General features: G+C 35.6%; 1 protein-coding gene across 1 annotated transcript in view; it reads right to left on the bottom strand.

Moving 5' to 3' along the window:
* ERCC6L2 (ERCC excision repair 6 like 2) overlaps window positions 1–26467 on the bottom strand; it is a 139879-nt gene that overhangs the window by 12373 nt on the left and 101039 nt on the right. Inside the window, exons 16-17 of the mRNA XM_060015004.2 lie at window positions 23870–25031; window positions 18368–18522 (exon numbers count right to left, since the gene is read on the bottom strand). Of these exons, the coding sequence (XP_059870987.1) occupies window positions 18368–18522; window positions 23870–25031 (1317 nt within the window). The remainder of the gene's footprint in view (window positions 1–18367; window positions 18523–23869; window positions 25032–26467) is intronic.

The raw sequence follows: 26467 nt of genomic DNA, 5'->3' as shown, positions 1-26467 counted from the left end.
TCCATTTTAGTAGGGTAGTTTAACACTTACTAAAACAAGGCTGTGAAACAAATTTTGTTTACCAATTATTTTAAAAACATTTTGATGCCCTTCTTATAAAAGCTGGTTTCACTATTTATAGTAAAATAGTATCTTTTATAATAGCTGATATAAGGAAAATAGTGACAGTGCAGTTGCAATTGAAGGGACAGTTATAATTTATTATAAAGCAAAGTACAATGCCTGTGGCCAAGATGAAAAGATTCCAGACCATGTGAAATTGGACGCAAACTCTTTCACTACCGCTTATGTCAAAGTTGGGAAGTCATATGACACTGAGGCAACACTATGAAGTAGCAATAGTAATGAAGGGTCAAGTAATGAAAAATTCAGTAAAAATGAGCTGGACTAGGAAATTAAAAGATAACATTATCACTCCTTAATATTATGGTAGAGGGTGAGATTGCTTGCTCAAGAAAGCAAAATAAACCTACTCTTCTTTCCACCAGAGAACAGAATGGCCAACAACTGGAACACTATGTCTGTATCTGATAGGAAATTTTGAGATCATAACATGAAGAAAGCAGAAAGCCCAGTTTCTGTAAAAGCCCCTAATTGCTCCTTTTTCCTAGAAAGTTTCTTCTAAATTATCCAAGATTTGCTTTGAGAAATTACTTCTATACTCTGTGATTCTGATGAAGGTTTCCTTCCTCTTAAGATTTATGGTTATAAAGATAAGGAGGGAATTATGAAGACAAGAACTTTGTACAGTATTTGTATAGTATAAATATGACTGCTAATAAGTATTTTAGAAAGCTTGACACTGTTAGAGTTTAATTTATAACTTAGTAATTGCTATGTTCATGATTATCTTCATAAATTATTGGATATTGTTAGGTATTTCTACTATGGTATATTTATGAAAGTAATCAAGTTCAACTTATGGTATCTTTATTAAAAATAAAGTGTAAAGAGTATAGTAATTATTTCTAAATAACATAAACATACAGTTAAAAGATCCATTTGATGATGAGATTAACTGAATGGAAATGTGAGGTTACTTAAGAAGCTGAATTTATCAGAGAATATTGAAATAATAATCCTAATTTATGAGTGGTAATATGTCTTCCTCCTTTGGACGTATATGTACTATGTGGAGCAGCCAGTTGAATGTTGAAAAAGTAGAGGAAAACCCTCCCCCTTCAGAGTTAAACAGGTCTAAAAAGGTAAAAGGTCGGCCACGGCTAATTATGTTAAGTCCTAATCTGATTTATATAATTAAACATTTAAAACATAACATGTTATTGTCAGAAAAGTAAATATTTGTCATTAAAAATAAAATTCGGAATATAAAAAATTATTTAGTTCAACAAAAACATTAAATATGTATTATTTCTATAAATGGTAATTGTTTTAATATATTTTGGCCAAAAGTCTCCTTACCTATCCACAATCAAATGTTTAATGTGGAAATGGCTCACTTCAAAGACTTCATAAATAACTGCTTTTTAAAAAATTGAAGTATAGTTCATTTACAATATTATATTAGTTTTAGGTGTACAACATAGTAATTCAATATTTTAATAGATTATACTCCATTATTAAATTATTACATTATTATAAAACAAAGGCTGTATTTCCCTATGCTGCATAGTAGTATATGATGAACATCTGTTTTGACTTAATTTTGATAAAGTTATAAAATCATTATTCATTTTTCTAATGTCTCTATAAAATATATTTAAAAATACATCATAAAATTACTATTTAAACGTGTATAAAGTATACAGTCTGTAAAATAAAAGCTATAATTTTAAGTTGTAAAAGATATACATTAGGATTACAATAAATAAGAGGGCACTTTTGTAGGGAAAAATTTCTTCTTTTAGAGTAGCCAAAATGAATTTACACTAGACCTAGTCAACTGTACATAATCCTGTACCACTTATTTCTTACTGTAAACTTTTAGGTTTATATTGGTTCTAGAAGGAAAATTTATCTTTAGATCAATAGTATGAGACATTCAAATGACCTTTGATAATAAATACTTTCTTTTTCCTTTGGACCCAACGTGTACTGTCCGTATTTCAAGGCATTAGACCTAAGCCAAATAGCAATATTAATAGCAATAGCCAGTGGTTATTTTTTAAAAGATATAACTGAAAAAAGATAAGGTATATATAAATTTTCAATATGAAAGAGTAAGAAAAAATAAAACTGACTCTTAAAAAGTTTGCAGATAACAATCTTTGATGTCAGTGTACTGAAAAAAGGAAAAAAAGGAATGTTCCCCCTACCTCACAGCCATATGATTACATTAGCATTTTTCTTTTTTCTCTGCTACATATGAAATTTATCTTTATATAATAGAAAATTTCATTGGAATAGTGCACAGAATGTTTAAGGAAAAAAACCCTCTTTCTTTGAAGTAAAAAATTTTGGAGGCAAATTACTAAAGAACTATAGAGGGCGCCTAGGTAGGAATAGCAAGGAAATGAGAAAAGTTGATAGGAATCAGTTTTTCCCATACACACCCACCTGTAGGTTACAATCCAGGAGACTGAGTTTCAGAAACAACCATGAACAGCCTCTAGTTCCCATTTTGGCAGGAGAAACACTATCGTAATCTCTACCATCTTTCTAAATCTCTTTGGGGCTAATTACTGGAGACCATCCATAGGTGGTACAGATAATGCTGATTCCTTTTCCTCTGCTCATCTGTATCCCCCACAAGTAGAGGAAGCTTGGAGGGGGACAATGTACAATGAAGAACAGCCTGATAGGGTGGGTAGCCTGTCTATGATAGGCTACCAGGATGTAGTGAAATCTTTATTAAGCAATTTTGGAATGGATCTGTCTGCTGAGCCGGTTTCTCTAGAAAACACCTTACAGAGGATATATCAGAACAAAGAGCAAGGTATATTTAACAGCCACATTCACTGTTTTCTCCATAACTGGATGATCAGCCTTGATTAGTCACTGATAAAACTGGAAACCAGGGAGATTTTCAAAGGCAATGGAAGGTCCCAATGGTTCTGACTTGTTGAGAAGCCTGAGTTTGGATTCTAAGATCACCAGAGGACCTGCCCATCACACGAAAGCTCTTTGGTTTACACCTTGCTCCTGAGAATAGCACAGAGCTTCACAAGCCAGTCTATGGTCATGGCCACAAGTGGGCACACCATGTAGCCAAACCCCTCACATTGGCCTGATCACACCAACTTTGTCATAAAGATTAAAAAAGAATCAAGTGCTCTTTCATTTTTTTCTTCATTAAACCTTAAATAGTTAAGCCTGAGAGGCAGCAATGCTTTTGTTTACACATCTGTTCAAACAAAAGATTAAAAAGAAATCTCCCTTTGGGTAAGCGCCAAACCCTATAAACACATAAAAAGTCATAAACCTGCTTGTCTTTGCAAAGCAGGGAATCCGGAGTACCATAAAGACATATAGCACATGTAAATAAATTCATTCAAGTGGCATCTGAGAGTCTAAAAGGACAAAGACCTTTAAGGATCTTTGTGCAAGTGTGAAAACCTCTTATCTTTGAAGTAATCATTCAAGATTTCTGCCTGGAGGTAGGAAATATTACTGTAAATGCAGTTTTCCAACACTCAACAGAAACCTAAGGCAACTATGAGGTACCCCTGAATTGTCTTCACTCAGCCTCTGGAGAAAAGCCAGCTGGTTAGAGGACCCACCACGAATATACACTGAAGTATAATTTTCTGCATATGTTTAAAAATGTCATTCAAGTCTGAAAAAACAAACACTTAGATTCAAATCTAAAACATTTTTTTTTTTGGTGGTGAAGGGAGATTAAAGTTTGTAATTATGGTTCTCTTTTCCTCCTGGAAGGAGTAACCATTACAATTCAGTTTTTTATATATATAGATATATATTTTCTTTTTTGATAGTACTTTGCTTGCTGAGTGAGCCACAAAAGGACAACTTTATATTGGCTTCCCTGAGCCTAGCTCCCTTTTTGTGTGCACAACAGTCCATTTCTCATTGTACAAGAAACTCGTCTATCTAAAGGAACAAAGTGATAGCCTCGGGCGTGCAGGTGAATACTGTGGGGCACACACTACAAACAGAAATACAAAAGCCCTATCTCCTTGGGATTTGGGAACATGAAGCAGTGCCACAGCAGTCAACCTGGGGGAAAAGGCCAGGTGAGAGGGTGGCAACTACCTTTAAAAAAGCCTGCAGACCAGCAACAGGGAGTGTTGGCTAATATTCCCTCAGTCCTTCATGGGAGGGGGGTCAGAGAGTAAATTCCCCTTAATACCTCCTACAGACAAAGGCAAGGCCTTTTGGGGTAGCTGTCTGGGCACTGGACTCAGCACCACAAGCCCTGGTTTATACTAGTCTTTTTAGGATCTCCAGTAAGTAGTAATGAATAGGTCCTTGGCATCTTGAGCCCTGACTGAATTTTAAATCTTTACATATATTATTTATATTACTGTAAAAATGTCTCTAAAGACTACTTGAAGGTCCTATACTAAATAATACCTGTTAGTGAAAAGATCACAGAAGGGTGGTGCTGATGGAAAAATTTTAATTAAAGTCTTTCTTGGCAGGCACCCGCCCCTGCTTGCCTTTCCAGTGGCTGGCACTTCCATGGGGAGCTTAGGCTCTCCCTCCCTCCAGGCCTCCAGCTGGAGTAAGTGTAGGCTTCTATGCAGGCTGATTCAGTGACAAGGCCATCGATGGCTCTTCAGTGTCTAGGGAAGAACATTTCAGGCACCCCGCCACAAATAACACTGGGACATTGTAACTAGTTGTGAAGTTGGATGCAGATTATTGTTAATAATAAAGTACTGAAATCTGTGAATAATTCTCCTTTTTAGTAAATTAGAGTGGATTTCCTATAACCACATCATTTTCACTCTCTTCTATTCTGATATGCTTTCTTGAGTCATGTAGAAGAGGAAGTAAAGCTTTCCGACAGAGAAAGGCCAACTGAAAGTATGTTCCACTAGAACTGAATTTAATGATCAAGTGACCCCCTTCTTATGGTCTAAAATGGCAGTTCTGAAACTTTTTGGTCTTAGGACACCTTTACAGTTTAAAAATTATTGAGGACGCCAAAGAGATTTTGTTTATGTAGGTTATATCTACTGAAAGTTTAAACTAATTAAATAACTCTTTATCAGCAAAAAAGTTTATATTTTCCAAGGTAAACAAACAAAAAATTAGCCAGAAGAGTGGCTACGTATTACATTTTTGCAAATGTCTTTAATAGCTGGCTTAATAAAAGATAGCTGGATTCTCATATCTTCTTCTGCATTCGGTCTGCTGCAACAATGCTGTTTTAGTTGGAGTATATGAAGAAAATCAGCCTCATACAGATACATAGTTGAAAAAGGGCAGAATATTTTCATAGCCTTTTCAGATAATTGTAGATATTCTTTTTTGATACTTTACCAAAATTCAATTAAGGTTAGTTTCATGTAATATTTGAAACCATATCAGTGAACTTTTTATATTGTTAAAAGTAAAATTCATTGGTATATTTTGTACTTTGGCTGAATTTTTTCCCCATGCGTGATTTTGTAATATCATTCACTGGTCATTTGGAAAATATTAAGTCAGTTATGCAGATCTTCAAAATGTTGACACATTCAATTATACAACATTGGAAAACCATATTTGTTGTTATTACCACCTATGCATCAGAAAAAATCTTTTTAAATATTGGGAAGGGGTCATGGTCACGGTGGCAGACACAAGTTTTTCAATATTTTAATTTTCACTTGAAAGCTTGAATTTTATCGCTGGCAACAAGTACTGTCTGTTGTCTTCCTTGAAGTGACAGAAAGTATCTACCAAATACACAAGTCTAAATAACCATAGTTTGTCAGTCATTCTTTCAAGTATTGATACAAATTGTGTTCCATAAAAAAAAGTGGCTAGTTTAGTCCGCAGTTCAATTATACAAGTGCTTGTGTACACTTCCTATTTCATCAAACAGAATACTAAAAAGATGAGTACCAGGGCTTCCCTGGTGGTGCAGTGGTTGAGAGTCTGCCTGCTGATGCAGGGGACACGGGTTCGTGCCCCGGTCCAGGAAGATCCTACATGCCGCAGAGTGGCTGGGCCCGTGAGCCATGGCCGCTGAGCCTGCGCGTCCGGGGCCTGTGCTCCGCAACGGGAGAGGCCACAACAGTGAGAGGCCCGCATACCGCAAAACAAAACAAAACAAAAAAAAGATAAGTACCAAAGCGTTGAGATTTAAGAAAATTAGTAATTTTTACTGATTCATCAAGGATATTCTTCTTTTTTTAAAAGAATCAATTTTATTTATTTATTTTTTGGTTGTGTTGTGTCTTTGCTGCTGCACACAGGCTTTCTCTAGTTGCGTCAAGCGGGGGCTACTCTTCGTTGCGGTGCGTGGACTTCTCATTGTGGTGGCTTCTCGTGTTGCAGAGCATGGGCTCCAGGCACGCAGGCTTCAGTAGTTGCAGCACGTGGGCTCAGTACTTGTGGCACGCAGGCTGTAAAGCACAGGCTCAGTAATTGTGGCACACGGGCTTAGCTGCTCTGTGGCATGTGGGATCTTCCTGGACCAGGGATCGAACCCGTGTCCTCAGCATTGGCAGGTGGATTCTTAACCACTGCGCCACCAGGGAAGTCCCCATCAAGGATATTCTTAAGAGAAACTAAAAGTAGTTTTCTTTTCCTGAAAGTGTGTGGTGGTAAATACTAGTGGCCCAAATAATTTTTATGAACAAAATGAGAAGTTCTTTCTCTTAAGGTATTCATTATTTCATCTGGCCACAGCAACGGGATAGCCTTAAATACTGAATAAAAGTAGGATATGGTTTTCAAATTCCATTTTGAAGCAGTTAATGCTAAATAGTCATGAAGGTTGTTTACAGATTAATTGAAATTTGATTCCGATAATAACTTGGTTACAAAATGACTGACACCTTTAAATAAAACATCAACCTACCAACAATTTTGCCGTAAATGCTGTGAGAGCTGACTCTGGTTACGTTAAGAGGGATTCTATCTTCATCAGGAAACTTGCAAAAATATCACAACTTCCATCTTAGATCAAGGATCATAGTTCAAACATATTTATCCTGCCTAAAGCTAATCTACTACAAAAGAATTCATGCTTATACTAATAAATTAGAATAATTCTCCACATTTCTCCGTATAGAATCTCTTTGGTATCTATTAGAAATTCAATTAAAATCAGTAAGCTCTAACTGAATATCTATGTAGCAGGTACTTTTTTTAGGTCCTGGGAATAAAAGATAGAGTAAGATTCACTTCCTAATGCAAAAGAGTTTCACAGTCTAACCAGGAATACAGTGCCAGACACTGTGGATGGCCTACTAACAGCCACTGCCTCCCTCTTTGTTGTCTGAACAAAACTGAGGTTCTCTTAGAAATGTGCTCAGGGAAGGTAGATTGCCCTCTCAGTTCTTAGGGGATAAACAAATTAGTCAAGCCAATTATGTTCTGCCAGAAAGATCTTCCTCCCCAATAAAAGGAGAGATACAGGAAAAGAACCACGTCTTCCTGTCTTTGGATACATTTGTATGAGGAAATATGTTCTTGAGATGCAGTAGTCATCTTGTAACATAAGGCAAAAGGCCTCATGGAACTAAAAATTAACTTACTGAGGATAGTGGGGCAGAAAATGAGAGAGCCTGAATTCTTATGATGTCATTAGACTGTAGTAATACACCTGGACATACCTCCCTCCAGATTTGCTGTTATGTAAATTAGTTCAACAGCCTATTGTATAGGCCATTTTCAGATGGTTATTCTATTCCTTGCAGCTGAAAGCATCCTGTAGATACTTACTTATAAAGTATCACATAATACAATGTGATCAGTGCTATAGCAGACATACATACACACACACACAAATAAGTAAAGATGAATTTGAGGAAAACATTTATACTGCTTTGGAGAAGACAGGGGACAATTGTCACTGATGATACAAGGAGTAGGGGTTCAACAAGCAGACACAGGTGAAATGGAATTTTAAACAAAAGAACCACAAGAGCAAAGACATGGAAGAGTAAAAGTCCATGGTGTGCTTGGAGACTGATTTATAAACTGAAGGCTGACTAGGAAGAGCTTGCTCATCTTTCTATCCCCAGACTCTAGCACAGTGCCTGGCACATAGTGTCAATAATTCTGAATGAGTGTCTCAGAATGAGACTGGAAAAGGAGATTAGCACCAAATGAGATAGCCCTCATGTGCTAATGAAAAGAAACACAATAAGATATTTTACAGAACTGTGGAAGAGAGAAAATTATGCCCCAAAGTGACTGTTCAGATTTGTTACTGCTAAGATGAAGAAAGCTTACAAAGTCATGCATGGGTACGGATATCTTTCTGACACCATTCTCCATGTTCTCCCCTCTCGAGTGGGTGTCTTATACCAGCACTATGGTCAAGAGATGACAGATAATGAGTGAAGATGAAGAATACCAGCATTTATGCTGCTCTAAAATAACTAACATCTTTACATTATCTGCCAGTATATCCCCTTTAACATTAACTTGTGGAGCTAAGAGTTAAGGAGCCTTTACTCATAGTGAAAATGGTTGTGGGGATCTGCCTTATGTAGTACTTTCTTACAGGAATGACCAGTAACAAATGTTTTCTGAACTTCCACTCTGTGCTGCCTGTTGCTAAGTGGTGATGCTTATGGACATGTATGTCATGTCCTGATCCTTAAGCAGCTTGCCACATACATGAGAAGAGAGCAAACATTAATACGGTGTCTGCCATGTCTACAGTGATGACTGGCACAGAGAATGGGTGTGAAAGGGGCTGGGAATAGAATGATCTCCGAAGACTGAGGCTTCATGTAAGAAGTGGAACTTGAATTGGGAGTGGAGGATCAGACAGTAGATGATTTACTTGGAGGTGCAGATTGAGTAAATTTATCGAAGACCATGAATGCCAGGCAAACCTGAGACTACTTCTAATTCAGATAAGGAGGGACTGTCTCCCTTGGCTAATTAAATATATTCAGTAGTAGCTCTGAACAATGTCAAGTCATTGCCAGAGGATTTTCAGGAAAACTATGAAAGTTGTTCATGGAAAAGATAGTTTAAGCCACTTAAATTTCAGAAGATAGTGATTGGGTTCATTATATGCTGACAACAACTGAAAACCTAAATTATTCAAAAAGTATCAATTATGTACAAGACACTACTTTAGGTCTCCAGAATTATCAAATGTGAATCAGAGATATATTGTGCTATTTTTTGAAGTCCAGAGTTTATAGAAAAGAAGAAAAAGATGTATACTTACATAACTATGATAAATACATGGAAGTCATATGTTAGAATAATAGGCCACATAAAGTACTATTGGGAGAAGCAGAAAGGGTGTAGGGAGAAGGACAGCCGAATTGGGGCAGACTTTGTGAAAGAGTGACACATCTGAGGTAGATGCTGAAAGGTAGAGAGGTTTGGAGATTTGGGAGGTTAGAAAAACTAAGGCTGAAGGTTATTTGTGGTAGAGAAAAAGCATAAGTAAAGAGAAAAAAAGTAAAAAAAATTATGTCTTTGCCAAAACACCTTTGGCAGAGTAGATATTGCAAACAGTCGTACTATATTTCTTGAGTACAGATAGTTTTAACTCTAAAAAAATATTTTTTAAAGAGACAGATGCATTCAGTCCACCTGAATTTTTTGTTTAATTGCTAAAGTGACGGTAATTCTTCACAGGCAAGTTATCTTGGAAAATTAGACTGATTTGTCATATTGGAAAAGCAAAATGGAATTTTAAAAAAAAGTAAAAACCTTCAAAGCAAAATAGAAACCAAAGGAACTGAGGGAAAAGCACAAGAGAAGACAGAAAGATTGAAAGACTACAGGGATTTAAGCTGACTGCCACTGCTGAGCCTGAGGGAAGTCATGTACCCTCTCATTTAAAAAATAAATCAGTAAAATATTATGTTTGCATTAGTCTCCAAGAATCCTTCACATTATGACCTTATAATTTTGATTTATTCGTCCTATAAAATTCAGAATTCATATGTATACAGGCAGGATTCTCAGATGACAAGGCAATAGGTGTTTCCATTAAGTGGCCATGTCCAATTGATACCATGGTTTTCAATAGAGGGATAAAATATAATTTGAAAAGGGCTGTTAAGTGCTTAACATTCTCTAAGTCACTAGGTGGAGTCAATCAGAGTTCAATGAGGCCTTATATCTTTAAGCTTTTATATTGTTACTTAGAAGGCATTATTTGAAGAAATAGTTTTTCACGGTACGCGGGCCTCTCACTGTTGTGGCCTCTCCCGTTGCGGAGCACAGGCTCCGGACGCGCAGGCTCAGCGGCCATGGCTCACGGGCCTAGCCGCTCTGCGGCATGTGGGATCGTCTTCCCGGACCGGGGCACGAACCCGTGTCCCCTGCATTGGCAGGTGGACTCTCAACCACTGTGCCACCAGGGAAGCCCGAAGAGATAGTATTTTTAAGCTATCTATAATCTTCCAACTATTCTAAATGGAGAAACTGTTCAAAGAAGCCATATCAATCATCTATGCAATTGGAACAATGACCAGCTAGGAGAAGAGTTAGAATCAAGCTACTTCCTAATAAGCAAAGAATATTTTTGTCAGTCTAGGCCATGGTCAAATTAGTTTTTTATAAGTACTGTCAAATACAGTTTTTTTCTATAGTATTCTTTATGATAAATCAGGCATAGTTCAAGGTGGGCCCTTCATCTATAAAATTTGAGGACTGGACTAGATATCTCTTATGGTATTCTAACATATTCTATTATTGGTACTATTAACGACAAAAAGAATAACAGGTCATTGCAGAGAATAACAAAGAGTTTCACTCATCACCCCTACTAATAAGCAATAATCATAATTACAATAATAAAAATTTATGCCTTTCTTGCAAGGAGTTGAATGTGTTTTGTACACATCAGCTCATTAGTGGCATTATTAAGCCTGGTAACATCACTGTGAGGAAGGATGCCACAGCTTCTCATTGCCACCAGCTAGGAGGGGAACAGGTATAGGTGCTTATAGTTAACACCAGATTCTCATTCCTCTGACGAGGTAACAGGTGTTCTTCACAAATGACACACTATCTCTCTGAATCAATCCTAGTTCTAAGGATAGAAACACAACAGCCTTTTTCATGCCAGCACTGGTCACATAATTTCATACATATACACACACAACTTAAAAAATCCAATCTCTACTAAAATCACTTGAAAGAATAACTTTCTGATACAAAAACACCATAAAATTAACATCTAGCTATAGAAAGAAAAATCATAAGACCATGAAAAATCCCACCCAGTAAGAGTTAATTCTGCTACATGCTGAAACCATAAACCTTACTTACTGGACTACTTCATAAACCAGTCATTTGTGAACAATTACTTTAAACCATCATGCCATTCACTGTCCTGAAAACTAGGCTAATGGAATGCTATATCTCCCCAAAGTCTGCTCATTGTAAACAGTCCATCCCTCCTTGCTGACTCCAAAAGCTGTATAAACATACTGCAACTAAATCCACCATAGCTCATAGAAATCCTTTCTTTAAGTAATCTACAAAATGCCAATCTAATACAAATACAAGAAAGAGAAGTTCTAAGACAACATTTTGTATTTACAGTATTCTGAACAGTGCTTAAACCTGCACTGGTTATATAAAAGGCACTCTCTCCCCCATGCCACCCCCGCCTCCAGGCTGACGGCATGCTTAGTTCTCTCATTTACACCACACTGCAATAACATAAAGAACGGTTTACTATTAATCCAGGTTTTACTACAAAGCAACCCGTTATTTCTCTGTCAAACACTGGCAAGAGTGCCAAGTGTCTGTCATCCAATTCAGGGGATTAAGTCTTCTTTTATAGTCTGATACTTGTACCAATTTATAAAAATACAGATATAGTTTCTTCGAGTTGGTCACAGTCTATATTTTGGCTTGGATTCAGGCAGCAGAGGTTGACTATGACAGCTGGCAGGAAACTGAGGGGAGAATACATCCTCCCCCTTTCAGTCACCACGTCTCAGTTGCCATAGTGATTAATCCTTAATCAAATGCTGTCTTTGTACAATTCTTTTCAGAAAACTTTAAGTAAACTTAAGTTGAAAACATGCAGTTGATTGAAAAAATGAGGTACCATATCACACACAGGTATAGCTAAGTTTTATGACATACTTCCATATATTAAAAGAATAAATTAACTCTAATGAAGTTCCTTCCAATGCTTAAAACATTTCTTTTTGGTCTAAGCTTAAACCTAAATCACACAGGTTTTCCCCCTTGTTATCAGACATCTTGTCTTTTAAAATAAGCTGTCTTCAGAAATGGTTCTAAAATATCCAAGTACAATTGAAGGCAAAGCAAGTTCTTATTTTATATAGTTTGTATTGCTAAATTAAAAAGGTATAATTAGAAATTATTTTAGGAGAGATAGGTTTTAATTCAAGACATTTATCAAATATGTTCAAATAAGTAGAAATTATTTTATAAAAGTATAAACTGTAAGAAACCAAAGGAAATATGGAATATTTTAGAACTTTTCTTAATATATGGGTGAATTCCATTTGATTCATAGCTTTTGTCATTCTGGTTACCAATAATTACATCAAAGGACTGAGAAACTCTGAAAGACCATAGTACCTTATCTATAATTGTAGTGTACATTACTTCTCTTTTGTAAGTTTTCCATTTAGTATATTCCTTTGCAATTTAGTTAAAGGCTCTTACTTAGACTCAATTACAGTATTCCTTGGAAAGTGAAATACTTGCATATTGTGGCCACTGTTAATCTTGTGTTGCCTTCATACAAATAAATAGGACTTGTTTTGTTTTCTTAGGAATTGAGGCAACACATCTGCATCTGGCTGCAGACACACAGACACACACAGAGACCACACACAGGCATACACACACACAAACACACAAAATCTTTTCAAACACAAAGGTCTCTAATAAAACTTTGGTGACAGACATGAAGCACTCAAAAGAATTCTCAGTAATCAGAAAGATTCTGGATGTGAGCCCCAGATGAAAGATACTGTACTGTAGCTGGGAGGTCTAGGGATTTCTGGAGATTTCAGAAGAAGAGGGTTGTCAATATTTCTAACACTATGGCTGAGTCTTTCTGCCTTCATCTTGCTTCATTTACCTTCACCTTAGTTTATTCTCTTTTCTTCCCATAACGGTTTAAAAGTTTTCCCAAAACTGCAAATCCACTATTGCCAGCCACCACCACAGGGAGAGCTGCAAAATCTCTCAGTGAGTGACATATATACCTCTAACCAAAGATGATGGTGTGGTTCAATGATTTACTCATTAAAGGTGTTGAAATAAATACTATCGACCAGATATGATGAAATCAGTGATTGTGATCATTTTTTTTCCTTAGAAATTCTGTGAATGGCTTTGACATGTCATCAATATCTCATTTATGTAAAATAACATTTTAAAAGTCTTCAGAAATGCTTAATTTAACCATCTTTACAAATAGCTTTAGTAAAGAGAAACACAACACTACCATCATTCCATCTCACTGATATTATTAAAGTAGTTTCTAGTTTCCAGAAGAATTATAATGAGGAGAACCCAGAGTAATATGTATAGAGATGCAAAAGGACTAGTTTGATGGCAGAGTGCTCTCTCACTCATTTGAATGTCTGTCAGCAGCTATGGAGATATCATGAATTAGAAATAGTCATAAACTAATGAATCTAAACAGAAAATAAATCTATCAGCTTTAAGGAGAAAAGTTACTAATAACTTCTACTCTAATACAGAATATCCTAAAATAAAATTAATATAAAGTACTGAGTGACTTTGTTTTCATAAACAAAAACAACAGTCGCATATAAAAATTTGAAAAATAATCTACCATAAACATTCTTGTTTTGTTTTCAAGGAAATTCAAAGCCCCAGATGGACTAGTACCACCCATTCTTTTACTTATAGTTAAATATAGCTGCATACAACTGTTTATAGATTATTTGTTCTTGTTGATCCTCACCCTCCAGGGGAGTTAGAGACCTGACATCAGTCTTATCCATTGGTTGTAATAACAATACTTATTATTCATTGACTGCTTACTTTGTGTCAGGTACTGTTCAGAGCATTTTACAGGTATTATTACCTCATTTGGTCTTCACAACAACCATCTGAGGTAAGAAGTATAATTACTTGTATTTTAAGCACAAGGAAATTGAGGCACAGAGAAGGTAAGTAACTTGTTCATGGTCACACAGGAAGTATCAGGTAGAGCTACAATTCAAACTGACAGCCTGAATAGACTTCATGCCATAGGCTAGTTATAACAATCAAAAATTTCTTCTGCCTCTAGAATATTAGAGTTCAACAAACTGAAGATGAGTCTTATTATATGAGTTCTTTTATTTATTTATTTCTAGTTAAACTAAAAGGAGGAAAGCATGACGTATGTCTCAGGGGTTGCAGTTTTATGTCAAAAATATAGTAGGTTTAGTTTTTGATGTTGGTGAAAAACTAAGAAAAACAAAAATATGTATGATAACTATTTTGAAAACTGATTTTTTTTTTTTTATTTATTTACTTTATTTTTGGCTGCATTGGGTCTTCGCTGCTGCGTGCAGGCTTTCTCTGGTTGCAGTGAACTGGGTTGGGCGGGCTACTCTCCGTTGCAGTGAGCGGGCTTTCTCTGGTTGCCATGCATGGGCTTCTCATTGCGGTGGCTTCTCTTGTTGAGGAGCATGGGCTCTGGGCACGTGGGCTTCAGTAGTTGTGGCATGCGGGTTCTAGAGCACAGGCTCAGTAGTTGTGTCACACGGGCTTAGCTGCTCCCTGGCATGTGGGATCTTCCTGGACCAGGGCTTGAACGCATATCCCCTGCATTGGAAGGTGGATTCTTAACCACTGTGCCACCAGGGAAGCCCTGAAAACTCTGATTTTCATATACCAAGACTTTTCTTTTTATTTATTTAACTTTTTATTGGAGTATAGTTGACTCATAAGGCTGTTAGTTTTAGGTGTACAGCAAAGTGAATCAGTTATACATATACATATATTCACTCTTTTTTAGATTCTTATCCCATATAGGTCATTACAGAGTATTGAGTAGAGTTCCCTGTGCTATACAGTAGGTCCTTATTAGCTATCTATTTAATATATAGTAGTGTGTATCCAAGACCTTTCTTTTTTGATGGTAAGTTTATAATACCATCCCCAAGTGATTGTTGTTTATAGGTAATACATTCCAGCTTTCAAGATGCTAAAGTACAACTATATTATTAACCTGATGTATTAAATGATATAGGTCAAATCTGAGGGATTGAATCTTATTCTGTCAGAATTTTACTGTATCGAGTATTGATTTAAAGAAGTTAGCCACTGAAATAAGTATGTTTATATGGACTGTTCTATAATGCCTGCTAGCATTGGTGGCATGGGACTGGACTTCCTGCTTAATGGCTTTAAAACTTCCCTGAGTATTTTATATCCACTGTGATTTAGTCATTAAACACCAGATTTCTTCATATTCCCTGAAAAAGGTCTACTAAATTGGTCTATGTGTGACTGGGGAGATATATGGCCTCAAAGGACATATCAGAAACTCCAGGGGCTGGGTATTCCAATTTGTTTCCTGGTAAGAAATGCCCCTCACTCTGAAAATCACTGTGAAAAGACAAGGTTTCTGATGAGACTGTGCTGTTCATCTCAAGAATGCTGGGGCTGAAAAAGGTTGAAAACTACTGGTATTGCTAATGTAAAGATAAAGTAAATCCCTTCGCACACCCACCCCTCCCCAACTAAAGGCAAAGTATACTTCCAGCATTTTCATCTTTACAATTTTCCTTACGAAGGTTCCAAAGGTACTTTTTATTGCTTCTATATCTAGGGGTTGCTTCTTGGGTCCGTTTTGGGAGGTATTACATGGGTGTAAATTTCTTCTCTGAGAAATATTTAAATAAGCTAGTGACCAATATCCAGTTAAATTATTGCATTAACATCTACTACAGAGTTTGCCAAATTTTCTGACCTTTCACATTAAAATTTGTTTGGAAAAGAGCATGGTTTAAAAAAAAGGCATGGTTTAAAAGAAAGAAAAACCTAATAAAAAATTAGCTGTCTGTTTAAAAGATTCTGATATGCTCTTAATTTTAATACAGTAAATTTCTGGCAAACCTGGCACATTTCTGCCTACTTTGTTCAAATAGCTCCCACAAGGTAGTCAAACTATAGAAATGCTATCTACAGCATTGGCTGAGATATGGTATACTCCCAGATCAAATAAGAATATAAAAAAGTGGCATACTTGGGTCATGAAAGTGCTTTCATGAGTTGCATTTTGGAATTGGGCCTTTGGATTACACTGAAAAATGCTAAAAGCACAGCCTTTCAAAGTTCAATATTACATTTACTCTAAGGATATTATAAGACAACTGACAGTTAACTAGATCATTCAGTGGTCCCCATTTAAAATGCCAGGTGACAAATTTCTTTCAAATTAAACCCTAGGAAAAGCTTTGCTCCTCCTTAGAAGAGCTGTTTTTTTGTTTTTCTTTTTTCTTAAGGACAATCATTTAGCTCAGTGTTTCTCAGCAGGGTGTTATGGCATTTTGGGCAGAACAATTCTCAGCATGTGGGATGCTCCCCCCACCCCCCAGGACAGCCATTTAGTATCCCTGGCCTCCAGACATTAATGCCAGTCAGGCACTTGGTCATTGTGACCACCCAAACTGCCCAACATTTCTAAATGTAATAGTTGAGAAAACACTAAATACATTGTTCACTTCCTTTGTTTTGCCTACCAGGAAACTCAATCAAATTTATCATTAAAAAAATATATCTGGGAAAGTATAGTATATCCTATATACCTGCATTCTAACTTTCTCCCAGTCTTGAACTTCCGTCTTAATTTATATTTTCCTTGGTCATGAACTTAATTTTGTATTCTGATTTTATTAAGACAATCCAAAATCTTTGTCAAACCAGATGAGGTACAAATAAATGAAGATAGCTTTGATCTTGGGTGTCCTAGGCCTGCAGCGGCTTGAAGCGGGGTTTCGGTTCCCGGCCAGTGACTGAGGTTGGGTCGTGCCGGTGAGAGCACCGAATCCTAGCCACTAGACCAGTGGTCAGTGACAAGGCCCTGGCTGTACGGCTTTGCAGAAAAAGAATTCCCACAAAGACAGAAAGTAGTGAAACAAGTATTTATTAGGCGAGAAAAAGAGTATGTGTGGATAGACACATGGGTGGGCTCAGAGAAAGAGTAGTGCCCTCATGGCAGTTTGAATCACTTTTATGGGGCATTTCTTCGGGTTTCCTTTGGCCAGTCATTTTGATTTGCCTGGTTCAAAGTCCATATTTGGTATAGCTCAGGATTTTTCCATGTGTGAGCATGCATCTCTTGGCCAAGATGAATTCTACGGAAGAGGCCTTTGGGTAGGTTTGGACACTTGGCATCACTCCCCTTTTGACCTCCAAGGAGGCTTTCTGCTCATGTGTAGTCTGGGAGGTCTCCTGACTTCAAGAATGAGGAATAAGTGGTCTCTTACCTTCCCTCTGGGCAGGGTCCAGCCTCCTCTCTCAATTGTCCTGTTATTCCCATCTCAGAGTACCAGTCCACAAGGAACAAACACAAACTGTTTGCCCTGGGGGCCCATCTATCTCCTGTCTCAGCTTGACAGTTCAGATAGCATTTCCCAACCCCCTTTCATTCCCCAAAGTAGCACTAACTTGAAACAAAGTGTCATTGTTATATACAATACCAATTTTTCACTTCTACACATAAAGTGGTAGAAAAACTACTCCTCAGACACCTAGCTCTAAGGAATTAAGAAAGAATAATAAGCCAAAGAGAAGAAAATATTTTTTAAAACTTTTGACAAAAGTGTGTAAATAAAATATCACTTTTATATAAGCCTTATTTCTATGTAACAGCAAATTTAAGTGAGAAGAGCCCATAGGAAGTATTTATTACTTTTAACATTATAAAAATCCTTTTGTTAAAAATATAAACTCTGTATGAAGTTAGTTTTTGTGTGTGTCTTCATTTTAGATGAAAAATTATGGAGGTAAATCTAATGATACACTTTCCTTTTTCCATATGAAAAGTATTTTTGGTTCTGATTTAAGTGATTCCCTCAGATTTCTCATTTTTGGCAGACTTTCACTGAGGGAAACTATTAAGCAACTCAACATTATTAGGCATTTAGATATAGATTTGTCTTTTAATATAAAACATCTTTAGTGGATATAGTGCCCCAAATGGTATTCTGTTTTTTACACTTATTTGTAAGTCATTTATAGTCTTGTTGGTACTTTTGAGGGAGTACTTACAGAAGATCCTATTGAGGAGCTTCAGTGAAAATGAGATAAAAACTAGAGATACATTATCCTATGTTCTACTTACCTTAGAAGTACAAACAGCTATGTTAGCAGGAAGCTGGGAAAACTGCTTCAATTCAAATACATCACGTGCTGCCCATCGGCTCATGTGATTTTCAGCTTTGCTTGATCCAATCACATTCTGGTTTGAGTGAATGTAAGCCACTTCCTGAACACCACCTAAGAGGTAATTGATGTTTATTAAGTGATGTCTCATGATGAAGCAATATGGTTCAAGGTATACTTTAAAAATTATCAGCAACACATTAAAAACAGGTTATGCTTATTTTATTTTTAATCCTCAAGAAAAACATTGTTTGTATGTCAATATCACAATATTCTTTTTTAAAACAATTGAAAAGAGAAAGAGTTCAAATATATTGGTCTAGGTTAACTTAGAAATGACTTTTCCCTCTCATCAATATAAGAACTTCTGAATCAGGTAACAATTTTTAGATTTAAGCCTGAAATGAGAGTTTTGGCTAAGAGGAAAGCCATAGTGGAAGGTTGTCTCTATGAATTTGTTGTCTCTGTTGATGTAAAAAAAAAGTTTACTAATTTAAAAGCAGTGCTAACCTCACCTGTTCCTTTAAACATGTATTTGATTACAGTGACGAAGTACGAGCATGGGGTTTATGACCAGGGAGTTTCGTTTGGTTGGCTTTGTTCAGTTTTACTGTTTGTATACTGTCTTTTTTGTACATATGCCCAGATTTGGAGGTTTTTAGGAAATGAAAAAAATTAACTTACACCTTTTATCTGAAAGAAGTTTAAAAAACGGCTACATTTTTTTTATTGCTTTGTTTCTGGGCACCTATAATTTACTTTTAAATTGCGGTCATAAAAAAGAAGGCTCAAATTGAGGTCTATAAAAGCTCCCTCAAACAGCTCTGGCAATGAACCTCAATTATGACCTTCAACACTTGTGCTGTTTTAGTCCCGAACCTTTCTCAACCAGAATTGCCAATCATAAGAAAACAAGATGTTTGTTAAATAAGCTGAGTAAAAGAGTAATCAAGATAATATTCGCCTTAAATTTCAAAATATCAGTAGTAAGTATACCAACAGTTTAAAACCTTCAAAAGGATTCTGGTGGAAACTTTACTCAGATTTTTCTTAATTTTGGTGACACATTTTATGCATTATTCAAAATAGAACGAGTTCCACACAAACTATTGACACCTTTTACACAGTAAAAAACAAAAACAAAAAACAAAACTTAGCTGCTCTTTTAAAAAAGTTTATGCAATAACTCCTCAAACCTAAAATCTAATTGTAGCACAGAAACCAAAGGATAGTCCAGTACTGGTATCCCTTAGTTCTTGAAAGTTTGCTTTACACCACTTAGCTTTTCCAAAAGACCTACGTTAGTACCTGTTTTCACTCTAACATAAAGAAATCCAAAGAGAGTTTTCACTTTTGTGAAAAAGGGAGAAGAGTGAAGTGCTGCAGTGTTTGCTTTGCAGCAAGCCCTTACAGAGGCAGCACACAGCCCAGCAGCAAGCGTGGCACCACCAAGCTCCTTCCCCAGGAACGACACTCAGCATCTCAGCATCAAGCCATCATAGCTTTGGACTGTGTCTGTGAGCATCTGTGCTTTATCTGGATTTATTTTGTGCGACCATTAACAAGATGTGTCCTAAGGTAATTGCTTCTTTGCTTTACACCATTTCAGCTTACAAAGTTACACAGGAAGGCTCTACTTTCGGAGAGCAGGGTAAACCTGTACTTAATTACAACGGTATCAAAATATATATCATAATGAACTTTTAAATGACACTACTAATAACCACAAAAGAAAGCTTATCAAAATATAAGCTTGCTTACATATCAGATTCTTTCATGTAGTTTTTTTGGGAATGAGTGAGACACTTTTGAAAGCAATGCTAACTCTTAAAACTACTAATCAGATTCTCAGCAGATGGTGGTAAGGGGAAGCAGTTTTTCAATCTCTCTGAATCCCCACATGAGAACATGAGAACAACAACTAGACTGCAAAACCAAAAGCAAAGGACAACACTTACAACAAAATTAGATGACAAGATACTCCCATTAGCCCTAAAATACAAGAGGGTGGGTATAACCCACTAATAGCTACACACTCTGCATGGCATCAGGGTCTGTGTGAAGGAAGAAGGAAGTGACAGGGTGGCATCTGGATCAGAGAACAGGAGACCCTAGCACAGTGGGTTATTTGGAGATCAGTAGCTGGATCTGGGAAGGTTCTGCATTCTCTAAAGCTGAGTACAGCGTACAGGAGGCTTGTGGTAAGAAGGCCTGAGGGGCTGGGGCAAGCTAGCCCTAAGGAACTCCCCAAACTAACCCACCAGGGCTCCCAGGCCAGGGCCATACAATGAGGAAAAACTGCTGGGATGGAATCAAAATGAGCAGAATAGGAAGAACAGGGATGAGGGAAAGAGATGGTCTAGAGCAAAGCAGTGGAAACAGAAACAGGAAATCCTATCATAGTTTTGAACACTATAGAAAAATAACAAATATGAATCTCTGTGAAATTAGAAAAGATTTTTTAAACTCTGCCTCATTTAAAAAAAGTCAGGGAAAAGAATTTCTATAAAAATGAGCAAGAGGGTCAAATCTCATAAAAATTATAAGAGTAAAGAAAATAAGCAGCAGAATAATATCCCTACAATGAAAATATGCCAGAAAGATATGCTTACAAAACAACAAAATTGTAATTGATTTCAAAATTAGGTAAAACACTTTAAGAAAATGATAAAATATAGGAACCAACAATATAAATCAGAATTAGAATAACTCAGAAATGAGTGGCAGAACTCAGAAAGACATAGAAATTAAAAAAAAATTCAGAAATGGAGACTAAATTAGAAGGAACATAAGAGAGAATAAACACAATAGATATTGATTTAAGAGAAATAGAAGAACATTTTTAAAAAGCAAAAAGAAATGAAAAATAAATAAAATAGGATTTGGGAGAATGTGACAAATACTGAAGACAGGCAAGGAAGACTGAACACTTGAATAACATAAATTCCTGAAGAGGAAAGTCAAAGTAAAAGAATAGAACAAGTAACTAAAAATACTAGTACAAATAAGCTTTCCTTAAATAAAAACTGAGTTGAAACTACACTATGAGAATATTGATACAGACTACTATGGACTGAATATTTGTGTCCCCTCAAAACTCGTATGTTGAAGCCCTAATCCCCAATGTGATGGTGTTTGGAGGTTAGGCCTTTGGGAGATAATTAGGTCTTAAGGGTGGAGCCCTAATGAATGAGATTAGTGCCCTTATAATAAAAGACATGAGATAGATGATTTCTCTCTCGACCATGTAAAGACAGCAAGAAGGCAGTGATCTGTAAACCAGGAGGAGGGCCCTAATCAAGAACCCTTCCTGATCTTGGACTTCCAGCCTCCCAAACTGTGAGAAATAAATGTTGTTTAAGCCACCCAGTCTATGGTAACTTGTTACAGCAGCCTGAGCTAAGACAAACACCAAAATATAATCTAGTAAAATTACTAGAAAATAAGGAAAAGAAAAAACACACTTTGGGCATCTAAGAAAAAAAAAAGAACACATAGCACAATACTTCATGCCAGAAGAAAATGAAGCTACATATTTAAAATACTTACGAAAAGAAAGTGTAAGCCAAGAATTTTATATCCAGAAAAAATGACTTTTAAGTATAAAGGGCACAAACTGCTATCAACAAGTATCTCAGGGAATATTACTCTCATGAGTACTTCCTGAGATCTAACAGAAATAAGGAATCTACTAGAAAATAAGCTTCAGACAACCAAAATGACTAGAGAGACATTGACATAAGAGACATTGACTAATGAGAAGCATTAAATTTATAGTTATCTGCAAACCAAGAATAAATGAAGTCTAAGAGGAGAGAGTATAATGCAATATTCATGTGTATTGACAATGAAGACATAATATATCCATTTTAAAAATGGGCAGAAATGGGAGAGTATATACAAAAAAACCCCACGCCCAAACCTTAATGTTTCTAGGAATTATATTATAACAATATTTTTCTTATTTGACTTTTGTGTAACATGGATAAAACATGAGTAATTATGGAACATTATAATTAAATCGTTCCCTATATGCCAAAGAACCAGTATTATCAGCATAGAAGAAGTGGTATGTAAATATGATAGAGAAGAGGTTAAAGCTCTATACCCCCAAAGTAAGTACAAATATGGAAATATCAATATGAATTCATGAAATATTTTATCATCATATATAAAAATACATACATGTACATAAACACATATATAAACTCATATATACCTATATATACACACACACATACGAATAAACATACGTAACACAATTTATCCACTGAAAAGGCCCAAGCAAGTAGTAGCAATGATCATTCCTAGCACCAGACTGTGGTCTTGAAACACACTTTCTCACTAAAAGAAACCAAGACTTCTTAGAGAAATGACTGATTTTAGGTCTGAGGCAAAAAATGCATGATGGAACATCCTGTAATACCTGATAGGTATCAAAGATGATTAGCGTCATGTTAAAGGTCTCAGGAATCAAAATGCTCATGTTTAAAGGCTCCCACTGTCCAAAGATGGGAAAATTGAGCCTCAATAATGATATTAATTGAAATGGATTTGGACTCATTAAATGTGTTTGAATCAATTAATTCATAATGATTTTAAGAAAAGAAATCAATAGGAAATCAATTTATTATACTAAAAGCTGTTAAAGAAATTATTTTTCCTGCCTTCTCTATATGAACTGTACCACTGGGTAAGTAAATAGTAGATGAGAGGAAGTATCTCCTTACAGAAGCATCCTAACTAACAAATGAAAAAGAAATGAGAGAAGTAGAAAATGTCATTTTGCTACTCTGAATGAATAAATAATTCTAGGCATTAAGCATCAATGGTTGCTAAGATCACAAAGAGAGAAACCAGCATACATTCTGTCAAACACTAACTTTTGTTTTGTCAAAGGGATTGAACCTGAATTTGATATAGTGTCAGATGCCAACTGCTCATTTTCAGGAAATATAGAGGGTGGAGAAATATGTGCAACTGTACCAATCCGCAATATGCAAGTTGCAGAAAACAATTGGCCTGGTTTCTTCAACAGAGAAATCATATAAATTGTAAAGAAACAAAAGGGATGGAGGAGGAATCCTATACATTAAGCTATATAAAAATTTTTTAATGAGTGAGGCTAAACTATAATGTCTAGGGATACACATTTGTATCAAATGTATATACATTTAATAAAGCCGTGAAAATGCAAAAAAGTTAGAATAAGTAGTGTATGGGCAAGGTTGTGATTCAGATGGGCCACATGGAAGGGATCCTGGTCTAGATGACAAAGTTCTCTATCTTGACCTAGGTGGTCTTCCCGTTTATCCTGCCACCACCCACTTCCTCACTGTGCCTCAATGTAGCATCTTGATTGCAGAGCTAATTCAAGTTAATTCAAGAATCTCTTGAGGAACTATTTGATTGCACGAAACAAATATGCAAAGAAAAGTTTTCAGAATATATCTGCAGTTACCTAAAAATTTATCCATTGATTCACACATCTGATCTTGATTGACAATGCTCTTATTTGGAAATTTCATTCGTTTCCTTGGTATAAAAGTGCTATTTTTCTCATGGCTAGGTAATTTTGAAGAGAAACTGATTCTATCTTTTATAGTTTTTGGTCTATGGCTCTGTTTAGAGACACTGATGTGGCTAACAGATAAATCATCATCTGAGGATGTAAAATCATCAATAGCCTGAGAGGTACAGTCTTCATCTGTTGCACACAGTTGGTTTGTTTTTTTCATTGTTTTTGGAAAAGTGTAAAGTTCCCTTTTATTTTCCTCTTTTCTCTTAAACCTCAGAGAACTAGTAGCTCTTTTCTTTCTTACTCTTGACTTGGAGGAAATTTCAATGTCATCAGATTCGTCACTAATATCACTACTGCCTTTTCTTTTTGTATTAGATTTTAGGGTCTTGTTCTCAGGATTTAATTGTTTTGAAATTAGTCCATTTCCTCTGACATTGGTCTTTCTATTATCACCATTATTTCTTATCTTTACAGGGTTTTCTGTTTCAGAATCTTCAGATCCATCCACAGGTGGCTTAAACTTTACCCTCTTCTTGAGGAATCTTTGAGTTGTGTATTGTGTGGGAAAGATGATATCACTATCTTCTGATTCTGTGACATTCTGTGAACTGCAATGGTGGCCAACTGTATTTTTAAAATTTTTCTCATCATCAGACTCAGAAGAAATATTCTGTTTTAAAATCTCAGTTTTATCAAAAATATATTTTCCATTTGGATTTAGGATGTTAGTGAATTTCTGATGCTTTGAAGTACCAAGAGAGTCTTGACTTTTCCGACAACCAACATCTTTGGCTTCTGTTGAAAGGCATGTGGGCTGTTCATCAGAACTTTCATCGTCAGAGGTAATATTTCCATCACTATCCTCAACTGCTTCACATTTTGTCTCAAACAATTTAGAGAAACCACACTGGAGTAAGGTAAGCTGTCCAGGAGAACCTGAAGCTTTACTTGAGTCAGATGCTTTGTTTTTAGCAGTCTTTATTATTGAGTTTCCTACTGATTCATCATCACTAAAATCACTGCAGAGATCACATGCTTCTTTTGCTAGTGGTTCTGCAGGCTGTTCTGGACCTTTGTGTTCTTGACAGTCAGGCTCCCTATCCTATATAAGAAGCAATGGTGGAAACATTAGAAAACGTCAAAATAAGGATATCAAATCTATCACACTGGAGGGGAATTGAATTTGGGCAGATAATTTATGTACAAGTATATTACCTGGTATTTTCTAAAAGCAAAACATTTATTGATAGTAAACAAACATAAAGGATTTAATATTACAGTCTGGTATACTCTTTTAAAGTTGAATAACTTTCCAAATAAATAAAAGTTAAAACTAGAATATCAAATGATCAAATTATTTATAAGGAAAACACAGAGCAGAGCTGTTAGCTTCTAAGATGCAGAGACTGATTCTGGCCTCAAAGTGAAAAGCACACAACTTATTGCTTACGACAGTCCAGCAGATACTTTCAATCATGCGTTAAAAACACAACAAATTTGTAGGAGCTAAAGAATTCCCAACTGGAAAATGTTTCTAATTGATTAAAAATAGATTGGATAGGATCTTGACCACCATAAATAAATAAAATATTGAAGCTATTTTGAAGTAAAATTTGCTAGAAATTTAAATCCAATATTTACTTTTTTCACATTAATTAGAGCTAAATATATTCTCAGTTTCTGAAAACTGAGGCTTCATTAGTAAAAGATTGTGGGAAAGTATTATCTGGTAATACTTCTGCCAACATTTGATACTCATGTATTTCTATAAATTTAGAAATATATTCACCCCATACTTGGTTATATAAATTTATAGTTTATATAAATTTATAGTTATCATTGCATATAGTTATCATACAGTTATATGATGTGTTATAAATTTATAGTTATCATTGCATATAGTTATCATACAGTTATATGATGTACTGTTATATCATATATATATGTTATATCATAATATAGTTGTCATATAGCCCATATCTTTGGGCTAGTACAAAATTAGAGTTAAATCCCTTAAAAAAAAAACAAACAAGAAAAAAATAGCAACAACAACAAAAAATCTTCTACATATATTCTTTACTTTTAAAAAGACTTTATGATGACAATATAGATTTTGTAGTATGTGAGATGACAAACTACCACAAGACAAAGGACTCAAATAAAATATCTGCTTGAGTCAGAGAATGAGTTTGGTGTTTGAATTTAATAATTTTAAATATACATTGATTGCTATTTTTCCATCTAATTTGTTATTTAGTAAAAAAAAAATTATTTAGGTTGGATTGGTTACCTATACAGTGCATTTAATTTTGGATTTACACTTTGGCATAGTTAAAATTCCAGTTTGGATGTAAACACCTGGTGACTGCTCCTGAATTTTTTTTTATGATATGATATGAAATATTAGCCTAAATTATTAATTTTACTGACAGTCTTCTGACTTTGTGTCCTTGACATTTCTTAAAAAAATTTTCTTTACACATTGAAAAATGAAGGAAAAGGAAAAGAAACTTAAAATCTTCACATACATGTTTCCCA

Source organism: Delphinus delphis, chromosome 6, assembly GCF_949987515.2.
Source record: "Delphinus delphis chromosome 6, mDelDel1.2, whole genome shotgun sequence".
NCBI lineage: Eukaryota > Metazoa > Chordata > Mammalia > Artiodactyla > Delphinidae > Delphinus > Delphinus delphis.
Note: the sequence above shows the minus strand (reverse complement) of the source record. Positions and strands in the feature narration are given on the sequence as shown.